At 42.7% G+C, this 21022-nt stretch overlaps 2 protein-coding genes across 3 annotated transcripts in view; one reads left to right on the top strand and one right to left on the bottom strand.

Moving 5' to 3' along the window:
* Window positions 1-8608: 8608 nt before the first annotated feature.
* LOC109903775 (hypermethylated in cancer 2 protein) lies at window positions 8609-20448 on the bottom strand. 2 transcript variants are annotated; one of them, XM_031788491.1, is made up of 4 exons: window positions 20146-20448; window positions 16428-16645; window positions 12968-13778; window positions 8609-10030 (listed from the first exon to the last, which is right to left on the bottom strand). In XM_031788491.1, the coding sequence occupies exons 2-4, from the start codon at window positions 16638-16640 to the stop codon at window positions 8937-8939; spliced, it is 2118 nt and encodes a 705-aa protein (XP_031644351.1). In that variant the 5' UTR covers window positions 16641-16645; window positions 20146-20448; the 3' UTR covers window positions 8609-8936. The 2 variants fall into 2 exon arrangements, with proteins under 2 accessions (XP_031644351.1, XP_031644352.1); XM_031788492.1 differs by lacking the exons at window positions 16428-16645; window positions 20146-20448 and adding an exon at window positions 16008-16412.
* The window catches only part of LOC109904481 (sodium channel subunit beta-1), a 45451-nt gene continuing 43559 nt past the window's right edge, over window positions 19131-21022 (top strand). The window contains exon 1 of the mRNA XM_031788496.1: window positions 19131-19223. The gene's annotated coding sequence lies outside the window, so the exon portion shown is untranslated. The remainder of the gene's footprint in view (window positions 19224-21022) is intronic.

Genomic DNA, 21022 nt, shown 5'->3' on the forward strand with positions numbered 1-21022 from the left:
TTGATATAGAGATATCGGATCATTCTCTGGCATCATGCTTAATTACACCAAGAGAAAATAAATTTAGCGACAGAATTTGAGGAACGAACAGAGTGCATCTTCTGGACCCGAATTTGATTAAATATGTCAACAAAATGTTTTTATTCTTTACCTTCACAAATGTAGACATAGATGACAGAGAAAAGTCGATATAATTTGGGGTGTCTTTAAGGCAAATTTTAGGGGAATGATAATCTCATCCTCTGATAAAGTTAAATATGATTTATTTACTCACTATCTTTACAAGGCAAAGATGAACATACAATGTCTGAACTACTGCTGAAGAGAGCCAGGTTAAACTCAAATAAAGCATACTACTTAATGACAAATAAACCTGGTAAATATCTCACAGCTCTCACAAAATGAATACATGCTAAACCAGTTATCATTTTAAAAGAGGTAATTAGAAACAACAATGCGATTAATGACAATTTTAAATGTTTCTATGAACACTTACATTATATAAATCAGAATTAAACAGTGGATGGACCTTCTTAGTCTCAACAACTCTGAAGCAACTTTCAGAAGACAAAAGACATTATAAAAACAGAAATCACTCAAGAAGAAATGTTAGATACTGTTAAAACATTCACACGGGGAATTCTATTCAATATTTTGGGACAAGGTAGCCACCCTATTTACACAAATGGAAACACACATGTCACTTCATTCATTACTTCCTAGTTCCATGTATCAAACAGTTATTTCATTTATATTAAATCCAGGAAAATCTGGAGAGTCCCCTGCTTATTATAGACTCATAAATGTAATAAATTGTGACAAAATAATAACAAAGCTTTTAAGCAATAGAATGGCAAAAGTATTACCAGACTTGATACATATCAAACAGGGTTTATTAAAAAATAAACACTTACAAACAATAAGACACTTACAAAAAATGTCAGTTTAATACAATACAATACAAAAAAAAAAAAAGATTTATCAATGATGTCTGTTGATGCTGAAAAGGCTTTCGATCGTCTTGAATGGCTTTTTCCATTTAAAACTTTGGAAGCTTTCAAATTTCCAGCTAAAATAATACAATATAACAAAATAACAAATATAGACAAATAATAAATTATCTGATGAAATTGCTTTATAGAAGGGCACAAGACAGGGATGTCTTAAGCAGGGATGGGATGTCTTAGCATTAAACATTTATGGAAATGTAGCTAATTTAGATGACAGGGATGTCTTAGAAGATCCTCTACTCCAACAGTTAATCCACACATAAAACGGTCAACCGAATTGTTTCTAGTTATCTCTCCTCCTTCCAGGCTTTTTCATCTTTGAACTTACATGGTGATTGGCATCTAAACTTTCATAGTATTACTATGCCTACCGGCAAAACAGTTTGTCTTTCAATTACCCACATGGGTATAACCAATAAGGGGATGGCACGTGGGTACCTGCTTCAATAAACCAATGAGGAGATGGGAGAGGCAGGACTTGCTGCGCAATCTGCGTCAGAAATAGAAAGGACTTCTATTTTATCCCTTGGCAACGCAGGCGCTCCTTGACGTGCGCGAGCAGTGTAGGTACAATAATTGAATAACAAAGATTCCTAAATTTATTTTGCAACGCTCGCACACACGACGCAAGTGGTGTGGTCAGTCTGTTAGGCATGCTGCAAGGAGACATGAGGACTGCAGATGTGGCCAGGGCAATAAATTGCAATGTCCGTACTGTGAGACGCCTAAGAAAGCCCTACAGGCAGACCATGTGTATCAACACCTGCACAGGATCGGTACATCCAATCATCACACCTGCGGGACAGGTACAGGATGGCAACAACTGCCCGAGTTACACCAGGAACGCACAATCGCTCAATCAGTGCTCAGACTGTCCGCAATAGGCTCAGAGAGGTTGGACTGAGGGCTTGTATGCCTGTCCTCACCAGACATCACCAGCAACAATGTCACCTATGGGCACAATACCACCTATGCTGGATCAGACAGGACTGGCAAAAAGTGCTCTTCATTAACGAGTCGCGGTTTTGTCTCACCAGGGGCGATGGGCAGATTTGTGTTTATTGTTGAAGGAATGAGCATTACACTGAGGACTGTACTTTGGAGCGGGATTGATTTGGAGGTGGAGGGTCCATCATGGTCTGGGGTGGTGTGTCACAGCACCCCAGAACTCAAATGTGCTGGTTGATAAAATACCTGTATTTATAGGAAAGATGTTTGAAAATGGTATTTCGTTCTTAAATGATATTGTAAATTGTAATGGTAGAGTTATGTCCTTCGTGGAGTTATCAGAATTGTATGGGAAGGTCTGCTCAATCCAAGAGTACAACCAATTGATTACAGCATTACCCCAAAAATGGAGGAGGCGGGTGGCAGCGGGAGGAGGTAGGGAACTGGTCTGTCTGCCCAATATAAAGAATCAAAACTGTCAGATGAATAAAAAATAACATAAATAGGAAAGTATACCAGTTTCATTTGAGGACCAGGATGTTGACAACTGTGAGATTTTTGATGTAAAGATTCCATGTATGAGTTGATATATAAAACAACGCAAGATTCAAGACTTTGTGCTTTTCAGCTAAAATGATTATATAGAATTCTTGCCACCAACAAAACGTTGAATATTTGGGGCATAAAATCATCGAAGCTCTGCAGATTTTGTTGTGAGGATACAGAATCAATATACCATTTATTTTGGTATTGCCCTCAGGTAGCCTGTTTTTGGTCTCAGGTTCAGCAATGGCTGAAAATGCATAGCATTGATCTAAAATTGACCTTAGAAATAGTACTGTTAGGAGATCTGGAGAGACCGGGTCAGTCAATTACTAATATACTAATATTCTTAGTAAAAGTATTTATCTTCAAACGCAATCTGTAGATTCTATTCGATTAGACAGATTGCAATTGTACATTAAACATCATAGCATAGTTGAAAGATATGTGTTGCGTAGAAACACGAAGTGGGTGGCCAGCAGAGATAGATGGGATGTGCTGAGGCAAGCTGAGGGTTGGTATGTGGAATTGGAGACAAGTGGGAGTGGAGTTGCTGTGTGAGAGAGAGAATGATGGTCAAAAGATAAAGGAGAAAAAAAAGTCAAAATAAAACATAATAAAAGTACATTTTAATGACACTAAGTGACAGTGTTTTTACAACGAATGCCGGTTTGCCTGAGGCTGATGCCGTGCAGGTGTTTGTACACATGCATATACACACACTCTCATTAAAATAAACACATACAAGAACACGCACATACAGTGCCTTGCGAAAGTATTCGGCCCCCTTGAACTTTGCGACCTTTTGCCACATTTCAGGCTTCAAACATAAAGATATAAAACTGTATTTTTTTGTGAAGAATCAACAACAAGTGGGACAAGTGGGACACAATCATTTATTGGATATTTCAAACTTTTTTAACAAATCAAAAACTGAACAATTGGGCGTGCAAAATTATTCAGCCCCTTTACTTTCAGTGCAGCAAACTCTCTCCAGAAGTTCAGTGAGGATCTCTGAATGATCCAATGTTGACCTAAATGACTAATGATGATAAATACAATCCACCTGTGTGTAATCAAGTCTCCGTATAAATGCACCTGCACTGTGATAGTCTCAGAGGTCTGTTAAAAGCGCAGAGAGCATCATGAAGAACAAGGAACACACCAGGCAGGTCCGAGATACTGTTGTGAAGAAGTTTAAAGCCGGATTTGGATACAAAAAGATTTCCCAAGCTTTAAACATCCCAAGGAGCACTGTGCAAGCGATAATATTGAAATGGAAGGAGTATCAGACCACTGCTAATCTACCAAGACCTGGCCGTCCCTCTAAACTTTCAGCTCATACAAGGAGAAGACTGATCAGAGATGCAGCCAAGAGGCCCATGATCACTCTGGATGAACTGCAGAGATCTACAGCTGAGGTGGGAGACTCTGTCCATAGGACAACAATCAGTCGTATATTGCACAAATCTGGCCTTTATGGAAGAGTGGCAAGAAGAAAGCCATTTCTTAAAGATATCCATAAAAAGTGTTGTTTAAAGTTTGCCACAAGCCACCTGGGAGACACACCAAACATGTGGAAGAAGGTGCTCTGGTCAGATGAAACCAAAATTGAACTTTTTGGCAACAATGCAAAACGTTTGGCGTAAAAGCAACACAGCTCATCACCCTGACCACACCATCCCCACTGTCAAACATGGTGGTGGCAGCATCATGGTTTGGGCCTGCTTTTCTTCAGCAGGGACAGGGAAGATGGTTCAAATTGATGGGAAGATGGATGGAGCCAAATACAGGACCATTCTGGAAGAAAACCTGATGGAGTCTGCAAAAGACCTGAGACTGGGACGGAGATTTGTCTTCCAACAAGACAATGATCCAAAACATAAAGCAAAATCTACAATGGAATGGTTCAAAAATAAACATATCCAGGTGTTAGAATGGCCAAGTCAAAGTCCAGACCTGAATCCAATCGAGAATCTGTGGAAAGAACTGAAAACTGCTGTTCACAAATGCTCTCCATCCAACCTCACTGAGCTCGAGCTGTTTTGCAAGGAGGAATGGGAAAAAATTTCAGTCTCTCGATGTGCAAAACTGATAGAGACATACCCCAAGCGACAAAAGGTGGCGCTACAAAGTATTAACTTAAGGGGGCTGAATAATTTTGCACGCCCAATTCTTCAGTTTTTGATTTGTTAAAAAAGTTTGAAATATCCAATAAATGTCGTTCCACTTCATGATTGTGTCCCACTTGTTGTTGATTCTTCACAAAAAAATACAGTTTTATATCTTTATGTTTGAAGCCTGAAATGTGGCAAAAGGTCGCAAAGTTCAAGGGGGCCCGAATACTTTCGCAAGGCACTGTACATGTAATAGTGCCAGACATGCACACAAACATATAAAATAGGCATTGCTGTTATCATTTCAGTTGTCCTTGGTGTCCTTTGTTTTAAATGTATTAGTTTGTTAAAAAAAGTGCATTGTTGTTTGCTATTTTCTTCTGTCTTTTCCTTTTTTTCTCTTTAGTTGGTTGTTGGTGCATTGGGGGGTTCTTGGGGGTGGGGAATGGAATTAATTGGATTTTAACCTTTTTTTTCGGAAGGGCAAAAAGACAGCTATTGGGGAATTGTTGGGGGATCTTGGAGGAATCGGGTTTCACAAGACGGTGATCGTGAAAAAGGAAACTATGACATTTATGTCACTATCATGCACCCTCACACATAAGGATGGCTCTGTTGCGGAAAGACTGATACATGTTTGATAGTGTATTGATGTTGTATTGTTTGTCCTTCATGTTCTAATACCTTAATGTTACCTCTTCTTCGTGTCTTTTGTAATAAATAATTATAAAAAATCTAATTAAAAAAAGACCCAGTGTTACCTCTGCTGCAGAGGATAAGTTCATGAGAGTTAACTGCATCTCATAAATTGCATCCCAAATAAATGCTTTACAGATTTCAAGTAAGACACAACTGTTCAGAGGATACTGCGTGAATCAGGCCTTCATGGTAGAATTTCTGCAAAGAAACCACCACTAAAGGACACCAATAAGAAGAACAGACTTGCTTGGGCCAAGAAACACGAGCAATGGACATTAGACTGGTGGAAATCTGTCCTTTGGTCTGAGATTTTTGGTTCCAACCGCCATGTCTTTGTGAGACGCCGACTAGGTGAACGGATGATCTCCGCATGTGTGGTTCCCACTGTAGAGCACGGTGGTGTGATGGTGCTTTGCTGTTGACACTGTCAGTGATCTATTTAGAATTTAAAACACACTTAACCAGCATGGCTGCAACGGCATTCTGCAGCGATACGCCTTCTCATCTGGTTTGCGCTTAGTGGGACTATCATTTGTTTTTCAACAGGACAATGACCCAACACACCTCCAGGCTGTGTAAGGGCAAATTGATCAAGAAGAGTGATGGAGTGCTGCATCAGATGACCTGGCCTCCACAATCACCCTACCTCTACCCAATTGAGATGGTTTGGGATGAGTTGGACCATAGAGTGAAGGAGAAGCAGCTGTATATTTACGTTTTGATGGGCAAGTTTGTGATTTATTTCAGCAGTTTTTGTGAAAAAAACCATCGTGTTGAAAATGCAATCAAAACCCATTTAACTTTTTCCTAAAATGTGTACTACGTCATCAGGCACAGCCTTTTATCTGCAACAAGTCTGTTTGATGGAAACACTTTTGGTGGGAAAATGTGCATATTGTTTAAAAAAAAACTCTGAATTAAAATCTTTATTTTGGTTCATTTATTCACATTATTTCATCCTTCCACAAGATATGGTCCAGACATAAATCTAGGGTTGCTACCCAAGCCGGCTGGTCGTTCATTCTGTCCGTTCGTTTGCCAGTGACGCGACCCAGTCATTCAGTCTTATTGTTCTGTATTTATGGACGCGAGCGACCCAGTCATTCGTTCTAAATGTTCCATTGCCATACTGTCTGGCAACATTCTTATCACTTGCTTGCTAACTAGCCAACTACGGCTAACTTACAGTCACGTCAAACATTAAACAGAATAACAGGAGCTGCATTTGCATTTGTTTAAGCTGTTTTCTAGTGACAATTATTTGGATACATGCATAACAATGAGCTAATGAGGAGCGATTTCGCCTGGCATTAAAAAATCTGCACTGAATCTGTAAAGACTGCAAACTTGGTGCACTTCGTTTTGTTTGACCTTTTTTCAATTTACATTTCTTTGCATATATCCATAAAAATGATTCCAGCCGATTTATGATTTCGACTGGCTGAGAAACGCTGCCTGCCTTTTACGTCCCCTACACATTCATTACTATGGGACAGCTCGAAATTGAATTTGACTATTGAAACAACGTTGCAATTTTCGGAAAGACAGACAGCAAGGTTTAAATAAATCTCGGCTGTTGAAATCTCCAATTCGCATACCGCTCCAACAGATCTACAGATGACGCAATCTCAATCGCACTTCACACTGCCCTTTCCCACCTGGTCAAAAAGAACACCTATGTGAGAATGCAGCTCAGGTGACTACAGCTCAGCGTTCAACACCATAGTGCCCACAAAGCTCATCACTAAGCTAAGGACCCTGGAACCAAACATCTTCCTCTGCAACTGGCTCTTTGACTTCCTGACAGACCGCCCCCAGGTGTTAAGGGTAGGCAACAACACATCTGCCAAGCTGATCCTCAACACTGGGGCCCCTCATGGGTGCTTAGTCCCCTCCTGTACTCCCTGTTCAACCACAACTGGCCAAGCAAAACACCAACACCATCATTAAGTTTTCTGATGACAACAGTGTCTGCTGACAGTGCCTGATCACCGACAATGATGAGAGCCTATAAGGAGGTCAGAGACCTGGTAGTGTGGTGCCAGACAACAACCTCTCCCTCAACGTGAGCAAGACAAAGGAGATGATCATGGACTACAGGAAAAGTGGAGACGGTCGAGAGTTTCAAGTTCCTTGGTGTCCACATCACCAACAAACGATCATGGTCCAAACACACCAAGACAGTTGTGAAGAGGGCACGACAACACCTTTTCCCCCTCAGGAGACTGAAAAGATTTGGCATGGGTCCCCAGATCCTCAAAAGTTCTACAGCTGCACCATTGAGTGTGTCCTGACCAGTTGCATCACCGCCTGGCATGGCAACTGCTCGGCATCTGACCGTACGGCCCAGTACATCACTGGGGCCAAGCTTCCTGGCATCCAGGACCTATATACTAGGCGTCAGAGGAAGGCCAAGAAATTGTCAAAGACTCCAGTCACTCAAGTCTTAGACTGTTCTCTCTTCTCCTGCACAGCAAGCGCTACCAGAGCACCAAGTCTAGGACTAAAAGGCTCACAGCTTCTATCCCCAAGCCATAAGACTGCTCAACAACTAAACTAATCAAATGGCCACCCGGACTATTTACATTGACCCCCCTTGTTTTTACACTGCTTCTACTCACTGTTTACCATCTATGCATAGTCACTTTACAAATTCTCTCAACTAACCTGTACCCCTGCACATTGACTCTGTACCAGTGCCCCCTGTATATAGCCTTGTTATTGTTAAGTACATTCGTCTTACTTTTTGACTGATTCAATTTATTTTTTACTTTAGTTTATTTAGTAAATATTTTATTACCTCTATTTCTTGAACTGAATTTTTGGTTAAGGGCTTGTAAGTAAGCATTTCACGGTAAGGTCTACACCGGTTGTATTCGCCGCATGTGACAATTTAAATAAAATGTTATTCTAAAATAAATGTGAGATAATGTCTAGATGGCTGGGTTGATGAAAGTGGATTGCAGTGTCCTTGTACAGGTTGATCTACTCTGTGTGTACTATGGGTCCCAAATGGCATTCTTTCCCCTATATAGTGCACTACAGTACATTTGACCTTATAGTGCACTACATAATGAATATGGTGCCATTTGGGACAGACCTAGCTGCAAACTATGAAAATAAGACATGACACTTTTTTCCTCTTGCATTTAGCAGGAGAGACCGCTTGTGTTCCCTGTATTTACCCTGCATACACATTCAATTAATATTCAATAATTTCTTCCAATATTCCTGGGAAGCAAACCACCACAGTTATGGCATTATGTTAGTTATCCAATATGACCCTGATAACTTCTTGTTCAAACCATATCTGTTTATTGTGAGTCAAATACATTCACAAGACAGCTCATTAGATAAATTGGCTCATTTAAATATACAAAATGTGCACAGACTCACATCACATGTTTGTGCCCTCTTTTGCGATATCAATAGCATGATGGGATAGTCATTTAAATAAATAATAAACAAATGTCCCTCGTAGAATAATTGTTCACAAACAGGTGCATTGACATGGAGTGTTAATGGATTACACATGGACCATTATGAGCATAATCAACCAATCTATTACTCAATTCAAGTGCTGTGGGCCCTATATTCCACCGGTTTACCTCATTTCGCTTCAGCTAAACCTGTCGCTGGCTTCCTCCTTAAAGCTGTGACTAACCAGAGTCCTCGACTGAGAGCCTAACTCAGCCCCAGCCCCTAACAGCCCACTCATCCCAGACTCTGCCTCCCCCTGAAAGTCTGCCTGCTCCACTTTCACCTGCCCGCCTTGCGAGAGAAACCCCTCCCCGAACCCATAAGCATAACCATCGTCCATGTCGGCAGCCGCTCTGGTGTTACTACTGGCAGCAGCACCATCACAGCTGGCGGCCAGTCTCTCACAGCGGGCCTGGTGGCGCAGGAAACTGTCTCTCCAGATTACCTTCTTCCCACACAGGCCACACTCATAAGGCCGCAGCCCACCATGGGTCTTCAGGTGCTTGGTCAGGTGGTGCTTCATCTTGAAGCTCTTGGTGCACACAGGGCAGGCGAAGGGCCGCAGGTTGAGGTGCTGCATCTTGACGTGGCGGTCACGCATGCTCTTCAGGGTGTAGGCCTTCCCACAGTGGCAGAAATGCACTTTGCCCGTGTAAGGGGCCCCAGCAAGGGAGAGGGAGGAGGATGAGGGGATGGGGGGTGAGGAGGAAGGGGGGAATGGAGCAGGGGATGGGGACAGGTGGCAGCTGGAGGTTGGGGTACCACCACCATGGGTCATGTCTGCCCCAGAGGGCCAGTTCAACTCTTGGGCCCCCAGGATAAAGTCATTGTCATCAGGAGAGTCAGGTACTAAGGGTCTCTGAGAAACTTGCCCGGTGCCATCCTCAATCTCATCATAGGTGCCCCTTCCAAAAGCACCATCTGCAAATCGGCCAAAGTCCACTTCCTCCTCATCTTCTTCATCGTCTTCTCTTCTGTAGTATTCCTCTCCAGCTTGCGGCCTAGCTACTTGCTGAGACCAGGGACCGGCTTGCCACTGCATCCGGGATGAGGGTGTAGGAGCTGGGCAGGATGGGCCAGGAATCACATCATCTGGATCCACAACATGGGGAGAAGTCTGGGCTAAGCTTCTCCCCAGCGGTCTCTCCTCTTTCTTCTGCAGTTCCCCTGAGCTCTTTTTCCCCTCTGGCTGTCCTCCCTCTTCAACTTGGTGTACACTAGTGTGGAAGTCTCCTGGAGAAATACAAAACAGAGAGATGTACAATGTACAAAAGACATACACATAGATAATTATATAATGGTACAGGGATGTGTGCTTATCACATATTGGTGCTTATCATCTCATAAATAGGAGACAGTTGTTTAAAATTATCAGCAGTTGAAACAATAAAGCATATTCCCTGCCCCAGTTTGGGTAAAAAGCTGATGGATGGGGCTAGATAAATGTAACCGCTCTCAAAAAACACAACATAGCTATGGGTGCATCCATGATTTAAAAATTATAGCCTCAACATGGTTAAAACTACTACTAAAAAAGGGAGGACCAAGGTACTCTTCATATAATTAATTTAAATGCCTTTATTTGTATGGCATGTTCAATCGAAACAAAGTTTTAAAAATCCAGCGTGTTTCGGCTGCATGGCCTTCGTCAGGGAGTACAAAGAAATAATACAATGTCCTCTTTTGAACAGCTTTTCCAATTAGCCCTAATTAGAAGAGGGAGTGGTTACAAGATTGATTGGACACACCTAGTAAGCAATACTATACACATTAAAAAGTGAAATACTGTAGCTATGTTACCATACAAATACAACTCCAACCTAGAATTATCAGAACACTTAGAGAGGTAGTTCTAACCTTAAATATGACTGGGAGAAGTGTCAAGAATAAGAAAGCAATATATTCCATAGTACACTAGAACACAGCAAAACATGAACAACAGTCTAAACACAGCTGAGGGCAAAGGAGCGAAATGTCCACTAGATGACAGCAAATGGACCCATCACGACCCTACAGGAAGGGTGAAAAATCCATATCTTAATTTAAACCAGGGTATTCAGTGACCTGTAGTTTGTAAATCCAAAAACTTTCCTTTTGGTTTAACTGTTTATGACGGTCCCCTTTTCTAATAGAGACCGGAACATGATCAATACCCATAGCTTGTAGGGAGGCAGGGTTGCCATGGTGTAAGGACTTGAAGACTACCCCATGGCAAGGCACTACATTGCCTACAGTGCAAGGTGTTCTACATACATACTCATCTTTCTAATGGTTAAAACTACAGTTGAAGTCAGAAGTTTACATACACTTAGGTTGGAGTCATTAAAACTCCTTTTTCAACCACTCCACACATTTCTTGTTAAACTATAGTTTTGGCCAGTCGGTTAGGACATCTACTTTGTGCTTGACACCAGTAATTTTTCCAACAATTGTTCACTTAGAATTCACTGTACCACAATTCCAGTGGGTCAGAAGTTTACATACACTAAGTTGACTGTGCCTTCAAACAGCTTGGAAAAATCCAGAAAATTATGTCATGGCTTTAGAAGCGTCTGATATGCTAATTGACATCATTTGAGTCACCTGTGGATCTATTTCAAGGCCTTCCTTCAAACTCAGTGCCTCTTTGCTTGACATCATGGGAAAATCAAAAGAAATCAGCCAATACCTCAGAAAAATAATTGTAGACCTCCACAAGTCTGGTTCATCCTTGGGAGCAATTTCCAAATGCCAGGAGGTACCACGTTCATCTGTACAAACAGTAGTACGCAAGTATAAACACCATGGGACCACGCAGCCATCATACCGCTCAGGAAGGAGACGCGTTCTGTCTCCTAGAGATAAATGTACTTTGGTGCAAAAGTGCAAATCAATCCCAGAACAGCAGCAAAGGACTTTGTGAAGATGCTGGAGGAAACAGGTACACAAGTATCTATATCCACAGTAAAACGAGTCCTATATCCTATAAGCGAGTGCTATAAGCTGAAAGGCCGCTCAGCAAGGAAGAAGCCACTGCTCCAAAACCGCCATAAAAAGCCAAACTACGGTTTGCAACTGCACATAGGGACAAAGATTGTACTTTTTGGAGAAATGTCCTCTGGTCTGATGAAACAAAAATCGAACTTTGTTGCCATAACGACCATTGTTATGTTTGGAGGAAAAAGGGGGAGGCTTGCAAGCCGAAGAACACCATCCCAACCGTGAAGCACGGGGTGGCAGCATCATGTTTTGAGGGTGCTTTGCTGCAGGAGGGACTGGTGCACTTCACAAAATAGATTGCATCATAAGGATGGAAAATTATGTGGATATATTGAGCAACAACTCAAGACATCAGTTAAACTTGGTCGCAAATGGGTCTCCCAAATGAACAATGACCCCAAGCATACTTCCAAAGTTGTGGCAAAATGCCTTAAGGACACCAAAGTCAAGGTATTGGAGTGGCCATCACAAAGCCCTGACCTCATTCCCATAGAACATGTGTGGGCAGAACTGAAAAAGCGTGTGCGAGCAAGGAGGCCCACAAACCTGACTCAGTTACACCAGCTCGGTCAGGAGTAATGGGCCAAAATTCACCCAACTTATTGTGGGAAGCTTGTGGGAGGCTACCCGAAATGTTAAACTAAGTTAAACTATTTAAAGGCAATGCGACCAAATACTAAATACTAATTGAGTGTATGTAAACTTCTGACCCACTGGGAATGTGATGAAAGAAATAAAAGCGGAAATAAATCACTATTATTCTGACATGTCACATCCTTCAAATAAAGTGGTGATCCTAACTGACCTAAGGCAGGGCATTTTTACTGGGATTAAATGTCAGGAATTGTACAAATAAAAAATAAACTGTTAAATGTATTTGGCTAAGGTGTATGTAAACTTCCGACTTGAACAGTATGTAGTGTTTGTTTAGATTACTTTGTTTACAAACATTGGAGTAAAACAAGCTTATATTTGGGGTTCTGAGGGGTTACGACAGTTTAACTAAGCTCATGTGGCATTTATAAGGTATATTCTTCAAGAATCAAATGGGTACATATCATTAATTTATAAGTCTAAAAATTGATGTAGCAACTGCAGAATGCCCCTTTGAAAGAGACTTTTATAAACACAACCAACCCAGGCATATCAATCGCCAAGTCCGGTTTACATTTACATTCTAGGAGTACATACCAGAGTTTCCTCTCCGCTCAGGCACCTCCCTCTTCTCCTCTTCCCCCATTTCTTCATTTGCTTCAATCCCTCTTTCAGTCCCTCTCTTCTCCTGAGGCTCTTCCCCAAAGCCCCCTCCACTTCCTCTATCCCTGCCATGGAGTTTCTCAGCACTTGGTGGCACTGCCCTCTGTCTCAGTCTAGCTCTCAGTCTCAACGCCTCACCAGGAATCCCCCCATGCCTGGTGTGGCTATGGTCCAGTCCTCTCCCATCATGATGGCTTAGGGGGCTGGCTTTGCTGTGGCTGGACATCCACACCTCCTCACAGCTGGAGTAGTCACTCTCCCCAGCAGGGTGGTAGTCCAGGTGTGAGTCAGCTAGGTGCTGGGCAGGCATGGATATGACTTGCTGGGGTGAGGACCTGGGGCGGCTCCACCTGGGGAACTGCTGGGGCCTCCTCCACGTGGCCAATGGAGGCAGCGAATTCTGCTCCTGGCCATAGGGCCTCCTCTCCTTGCCTTTCCCCTCTCTCTCCATATATAGGCAGTCAGTGCTGCTTGGTGACTGCTGCCTTGAGGAGGCACCATGGTGTGTGGTAGCTGCAGCATCCCCAGGGTTGCATTCTGCTGGGGGTCGAGGTCTCTTCAGGATCTCTGTACACTTGTCAACAATATGCCACATCTGGAGGAAGCTGGCTACAGTCACGTAGTTGACAATATCATCACGCACTATGCTCAGTTGGCCAGTGTAGGCTGAACTCAGGACACTCTCAAAGGCCACAGGGTCCATGACAGAGGGCAGAGACACTGTCGTCACATTCTTCAGCAACACCTGGTGAAAGTGATAACAAAACATAGGATTTCACAATAGAGGTCTACAAGGCTCCACCTGTAGCTGAATACCTGAGACGGGATCTGAGCGGGTCCGGATCCAAAATAATGTCACGGGTCTGATAGGATTGTCACAGATACAGTGGGGAGAACAAATATTTGAACCTGCCAAATCGGCAGTGTATTTCCTACTTACAAAGCATGTAGAGGTCTGTATTTTTTATCATAGGTACACATAGGTACAAAAATCCAGAAAATCACATTTTATGATTTTTAAGTAATTAATTTGCATTTTATTGCATGACATAAGTATTTGATCACCTACCAACGAATAAGAATTCCGGCTCACACAGACCTGTTAGTTTTTCTTTAAGAAGCCCTCCTGTTCTCCACTCATTACCTGTATTAACTGCACCTGTTTGAACTCGTTACCTGTATAAAAGACACCTGTCCACACACTCAATCAAACAGACTCCAACCTCTCCACAATGGCCAAGACCAGAGAGCTGTGTAAGGACATCAGGGATAAAATTGTAGACCTGTACAAGGCTGGGATGGGCTACAGGACAATAGGCAAGCAGCTTGGTGAGAAGGCAACAACTGTTGGTGCAATTATTAGAAAATGGAAGAAGTTTAAGATGATGGTCAATCACCCTCGGTCTGGGGCTCCATGCAAGATCTCACCTCGTGGGGATCAGCCCAGAACTACACGGCAGGACCTGGTCAATGACCTGAAGAAAGCTGGGACCACAGTCTCAAAGAAAACCATTAGTAACACACTACATGGATTAAAATCAAGGTCCCCCTGCTCAAGCCAGCGCATGTCCAGGCCTGTCTGAAGGTTGCCAATGAGCATCTGGATGATCCAGAGGAGGAATGGGAGAAGGTCATGTGGTCTGACGAGACAAAAATAGAGCTTTTTGGTCTAAACTCCACTCGCCGTGTTTGGAGGCAGAAGAAGGATGAGTACAACCCCAAGAACACCATCCCAACCGTGAAGCATGGAGGTGGAAACATCATTCTTTGGGGATGCTTTTCTGCAAAGGGGACAGGACGACTGCACCGTATTGAGGGGAGGATGGATGGGGCCATGTATCGCGAGATCTTGGCCAACAACCTCCTTCCCTCAGTAAGAGCATTGAAGATGGGTCGTGGCTGAGTCTTCCAGCATGACAACGACCCAAAACACACAGCCAGGGCAACTAAGGAGTAAGAAGCATAATCAAGGTCCTGGAGTGGCCTAGCCAGTCTCCAGACCTGAACCCAATAGAAAATATTTGGAGGGAGCTGAAAGTCCGCATTGCCCAGCGACAGCCCCGAAACCCGAAGGATCTGGAGAAGGTCTGTATGGAGGAGTGGGCCAAAATTCCTGCTGCAGTGTGTGCAAACCTGGTCAAGAACTACAGGAAATGTATGATCTCTGTAATTGCAAACAAATGTTTCTGTACCAAATATTAAGTTCTGCTTTTCTGATGTATCAAATACTTATGTCATGCAATAAAATGCAAATTAATTACTTAAAAATCATACAATGTGATTTTCTGGATTTTTGTTTTAGATTCCATCTCTCAAAGTTGAAGTGTACCTATGATAAAAATTACAGACCTCTACATGCTTTGTAAGTAGGAAACACTGCCGATTTTGCAGGTTATCAAATATTTGTTCTCCCCACTGTATGTGTAATTTTAACTGACTTATCCGGAAGAACCCATAGATGGAACACGACTGCTGCAGTAGAGCGAGAGAGAAATATGATATATGCTGTTGCTCTTTGCTTTTCACCAGAGTGGCGAGTGGAACGTGTTGTTGGCCAATCATAAATCATCAAAGCAACAACAGGCTACAGTCAGAGCCTTCCTGTGGGGTAAAAGGAGAGAGGCTACAACGACCAAGAGCCAACAGGTAGGCTACTACTTTATATTCTGAATGGAGTTGTTGTTTAACTGTGTAGGATGATAAAGCACATGCAGCCGCCATTAGCCTAGCTAGCTTCTCCCGGTTTGCAGTCAAGACAGGTATTATGTAATCATATTCGATGATAAATAACCTAGCTAGGGCAACTAACAGTCTATTATAGCATGAGTCGCCTTGGTTAGTGGCGAGCTCTCGCCTCTCCCTCCCCCCTTTGTCACTCGCTCACACTCAGTAGCGCACACACACACACAGCATGGCCCCTGCTAGAACTTCACCTCTATCTCACCTATCTACCTCACTCTGGTTAATAAAGTACCTTAAAAATCGACTTTTCTGCTGCTTCCCTCACTTGGATCTGTCCAGTTCTATATGGAATGGGTCTAGATGTCCTCAAGTCCATTTGGAACGGGTCTCTATATTGTAGAAAAGTATTTATGTATATCGGGTCCGGATGGGAAATACCAGATCGATTTCGGGAAACTGGTCCAACTTCATATAGACAACTCACAACAAATCACAAGTTTGTGTAGGCTTAAAATGTGGGTGGGAATTGTGCTAGGCCAACAAACGGATAAGGCATTGACGTACGAAAGCCAGATCTCCCCATCACTGCCTTTTCCTCCATGCCAAACTAACCTGGTTAACAAACAGAGGTGTAAAGCCAGAACATTGGTACATTATGTCAACCCAAGAGAGACTACTAGCACACACACTCATTAAACCCAAACAGACAAACCTGATCGTGAAAGTATGGCGAGGAGGCAGCCAGCACACAGCGGTGGGCCCTGAATATCTGTCCCTGCACCTGGATGGAGAGGTCACAGAGCCGTCCTTCCTCCCGCTGTCGATTTAGGCTGTCCAAAACTGCTGCACGCACACCAGGGAAGCATACTTGAACCATCGGGCCAGCAGGGGCACCAGAGACTATGCTAATGCAGCCCTGATCCATTGAGCCTAAAACCAGGGAAGAATAAAATTGTTAGCTAGCTAGCAGTAAAGGTTAGTGCTATCTGGGAATCCTTGGGACATCCCTACCCAAAACCCTAACCTTAATTTGTGATGGGGGGGGGGGGGGGGGGGGGGTAGAGAGAAGATAAATCGATACAGTTATATATCAGAATATTATTTCTGCTAGTTGGCACATCAACTCCAGTATTTTTCCTCCATAGCTTGTTCTCCATCTTCGTTTTAAATTAGGTAGCCAATTTGTTTTCAGCACTTTTTCCCCCCATGACTCAACTTTCTCATAGCTCTTTCTTGTCCCTCTGTAGCCCAATATTGGACTAAAGGAGCCTAACGTTACTCCTTAGCCCAAGCACGTTCAGTTTGTCTCTGGAAGCCAAAACAGCAAAATACTCTATTTAAAATGTGAATCGATTATCAATTACAGTACGGTTCTCTAATTTCATATCACACCAAAATAATTTCAACAAATGCAAAACACACACTTTACACTCTTATCTCAGATGCGACCAACAGTATTTTTCAGTGACAAGTTTGTGCCATCGGTCTTCCGTTTAATAACCACAGGTAGTCCACGCGGTCTTACTCTGCTTTCCATAAACAAGCGCTATAACATGGAAATATGGCCGTGTGGGAACCCTAAGCCTACTTTTTCTTCTTCGATGATGTTTAACGACGGTTGGCATCCAATAAATGTTGGATTACTGCCACCTTCTAGATAATCCCTTTATACTTTGTTTGAAAATAAATGTTAATCAACAAAATACCCTACCATCTAATCCACCACCCTACTCCACTATTTAAATATATCTAGTTCTACCTTAGGCCAACAGTCTGAGAGGACGCGACACCACCACTCAACACACCCTGCACAACACACCCCACACCCTATCGGATGATTCTGAAGTCATGACATAATTTTCTGGTATTATCCAAGCTGTTTAAAGGCACAGCCAACTTATTGTATGTAAACTTCTGACCCACTGGAATTGTGATACAGTGAAATAATCTGTCTGTAAACAATTGTTTACATTGGTTATAGCATTGTCCATTTGGAAGATCCATTTGCGACCAAGCTTTAACTTCCTGACTTATGTCTTCAGATGTTGCTTCAATATATCCACATAATTTTCCACCCTCATGATGCAATCTATTTTCTGAAGTGCACCAGTCCTTCCTGCAGCAAAGCACCCCCACAACATGATGCTGCCACCCCCGTGCTTCACGGTTGGGATGGTGTTCTTCAGCTTGCAAGCATCCCCCTTTTTCCTCCAAACATAATGATGGTCATTACGACCAAACAGTTTATTTTTGTTTCATCAGACCAGAGGACATTTCTCCAAAAAGTATGATCTTTGTCCCCATGTGCTGTTGCAAACTGTAGCCTGGCCTTTTTATGGCGGTTTTTGAGCAGTGGCTTCTTCCTTGTTGAGAGGCCTTTCAGGTTATGTCGATATAGGACTCGTTTTACTGTGGATAGATACTTTTGTATCTGTTTCCTCCAGCATCTTCACAAGGTCCTTTGCTGTTGTTCTGGGATTGATTTGCACTTTTGGTACCAAAGTATGTTCATCTCTAGGAGACACAACGCGTCTCCTTCCTGAGCAGTATGACTGCTGCGTGGTCCCATGGTGCTTATACTTGCGTACTATTGTTTGTACAGATGAACGTAGTACCTTCAGGCATTTGGAAATTGCTCCCAAGGATGAACCAGACTTGTGGAGGTCTACAATTCTTTTTCTGAGGTCTTGGCTGATTTCTTCTGATTTTCACATGATGTCAAGCAAAGAGGCACTGTTTAAAGGCACAGCCAACTTAGTGTATGTAAACTTCTGACCCACTGGAATTGTGATACAGTGAAATAATCTGTCTGTAAACAATTGTTTACATTGGTTATACCCACGTGGGTATCTGCTTCTACAAACCAATGAGATGGGAGAGGCAGGACTTGCACAGCGTTCTGTGTCACAATTAGAACTATTTTAGCTCTTGGCAACGCAGACACTCGTTGGCGCCTGCAAGCAGTGTGGGTGCAATAATTGAATAACAAGTATGCTTAAATTGATTTTGCAACGTAGGAGATGCTAGCGGTGTTGTCAGCGTGTAACGTTCTTCCCTGTGGCTGTCGGTGGGCACTACATACACGACACTATCCTCAATCTGAGGTAGCAACTGCGTCAGCTCTACAAATCAATGAGCTAGACCTATCCATTTGGTTTGCAACTCAGTGAACCTGTGCAGCATTCGCTCAATTCGATGCCTACAAATGAACAGATTGCATGCATATCTAATGACCCAGCAGCCATTTAGAAACAACAAATCTTTAAAATGGTTATTTAATAAAATAATGTATTCTGGCTGTTTAAAATAGCCCACATCTTGAAAAAGAGGTGGTTTAGGTTTTACACCTTTTTCTGAAAAAATATATACGTTCACTATGACCAAAAAACGTTTGAAGGCTACGCGCCAGCCAGCCATCTCTGGCACTGTAGGTCACCACAACGTGTACACAGGCGAACTGTTAGAGCGCTCACCAAGTAGCCGTAACGTTGTTAATGAGTTACCCGAGGTAAGCCTACAAGGTTAAGCAGAACAATGGGAAGGGAATATATCGTTCGGAAGGCTAGATGGATCCAAGGTGCTCTATAGAACTAATAGGGGCTGGCAGGGTGAAAAATGAACCTAAAATAAGGCGTTTTTTAGCGATTACTTAAACACTACGGCAAACAGCTGGAACAAATGGTACGAAACTGGGCTCAATGGCGGATGCAGTGAACTAGTTTCTATTAGAAAAACAAAACGTTTTTAGGCTGGGCACATGACATTTCTATCTGCAGCTGATATAGTGTGCAATGTTTGGTACATCGAATCGCATATCGAAATCGTGAGAATCACAATACATATCGCATCGGAACCTAATTAAGTATAGTGATAATATCGAGGTCCCTGGCCAAACATTGACCTTTTTAAATGACAACTGCAATGGGGGGTATGGACGTCCCAAGGATCCCTGATAGCAAGGACATAGCAGTTAGCTACCTTTGCTTTTTAGCTAGTCCGCTAACTTCTAGCTAGGTATGCTGTGAATATGTAGCTGTGAATATATAGTTAGCTAGCAGTCGGACTATGGTGGTGGAGGATAAATTACCCAAATATGGTATTGACCTAGTGCCTTCAATATTCCTAGGTTTACGATAATCTTAAATGTACTGGCGATTTATCTAACTATTAGCTAGCTAGCTACAACCAGAAAGGGTTGAAGGGCCTATATAGACGCAGCCCTAACTGCACCGCCTTTCTTTGCCAGTCTGATATTATAGTTAGGAATAGTGAACATTAGAAATACCGAAAATCGTCTAGCTAGTTAGTTTGCTTGTCCATTCATCTCAGTGCACTCAACTCGTAGTCAGTAGCTAGTCAGGCTAACAGTAGCTAAATTAGTATGACACCAAATGTGTGCAATTCCACAATAGCTTTAGCTAGATAATTACCTATGTTTTAAGGTTCTCAAAGCGAAACGAGTCTTCAAAATATGCCAGCAATTTCAGCTAAAGCACATTCTATGCAGCATTGTTCTATCACCCCGTCCTCGTTTGGTAACGCACACTCGACTCGACAGTTCCATCATGGGTGTTGGGTGTGAGAGCTTGTCTGTGACTGTGCCCATATAGCTACCAACCATGGCTAACTCATGGAACTACTAAAATCATCTAGGCATCTACCCCTCGTTATTTGTCTCCTAGATCCTTGAATGAGTAGGTGTGTACAGACGTTTGTCTGGTACTGTACGTGTGAATGTACAATACCAGTCACATATTTGGACACACCTCGTTCAAGGGGTTTTCTTTATTTGTACATCATAACTATGAAATAACACATGGAATCATGTAGTAACCAAAAAGGTGTTAAATCAATCTAAATATATTTTAGATACTTCAAAGTAGTCACCATTCGCCTTGATGACAGCTTTGCACACTCTTGCCATTCTCTCAACCAGCTTCACCTGGAATGCTTTTCCAACAGTCTTGAAGGAGTTCCCAAATATGCTGAGCACTTGTTGGATGTTTTTCCTTCACTCTGCGGTCCAACTCATCCCAAACCACCTCAATTGGGTTGAGGTCAGGTGATTGTGGAGGCCAGGTCATCTGATGTAGCGCTCCATCACTCTCATTGGTCAAATATCCCTTACACAGCCTGGAGGTGTGTTGGGTCATTGTCCTGTTGAAAAACAAATGATAGTCCCATTAAGCACAAACCAGATGGGATGGCTTATCACTGCAAAATGCTGTGGTAGCCATGCTGGTTAAGTGTGCCTTGACTTCTAAATAAATCACAGACAGTGCCACCAGCAAAGCACAATCACACTTC

Source organism: Oncorhynchus kisutch, linkage group LG14, assembly GCF_002021735.2.
Source record: "Oncorhynchus kisutch isolate 150728-3 linkage group LG14, Okis_V2, whole genome shotgun sequence".
Taxonomy (NCBI): domain Eukaryota; kingdom Metazoa; phylum Chordata; class Actinopteri; order Salmoniformes; family Salmonidae; genus Oncorhynchus; species Oncorhynchus kisutch.

Coding starts and splice junctions, on each gene's coding strand:
- LOC109903775 (XM_031788491.1), bottom strand. CDS start 16,640: ATGGATCAGGGCTGCATTAGCATAGTCTCTGGTGCCCCTGCTGGCCCG. Junction 13,779..16,427: donor CGCCATACTTTCACGATCAG/GTTTGTCTGTTT, acceptor CACTTTCACCAG/GTGTTGCTGAAGAATGTGAC. Junction 10,031..12,967: donor TGAGCGGAGAGGAAACTCTG/GTATGTACTCCT, acceptor GTATTTCTCCAG/GAGACTTCCACACTAGTGTA.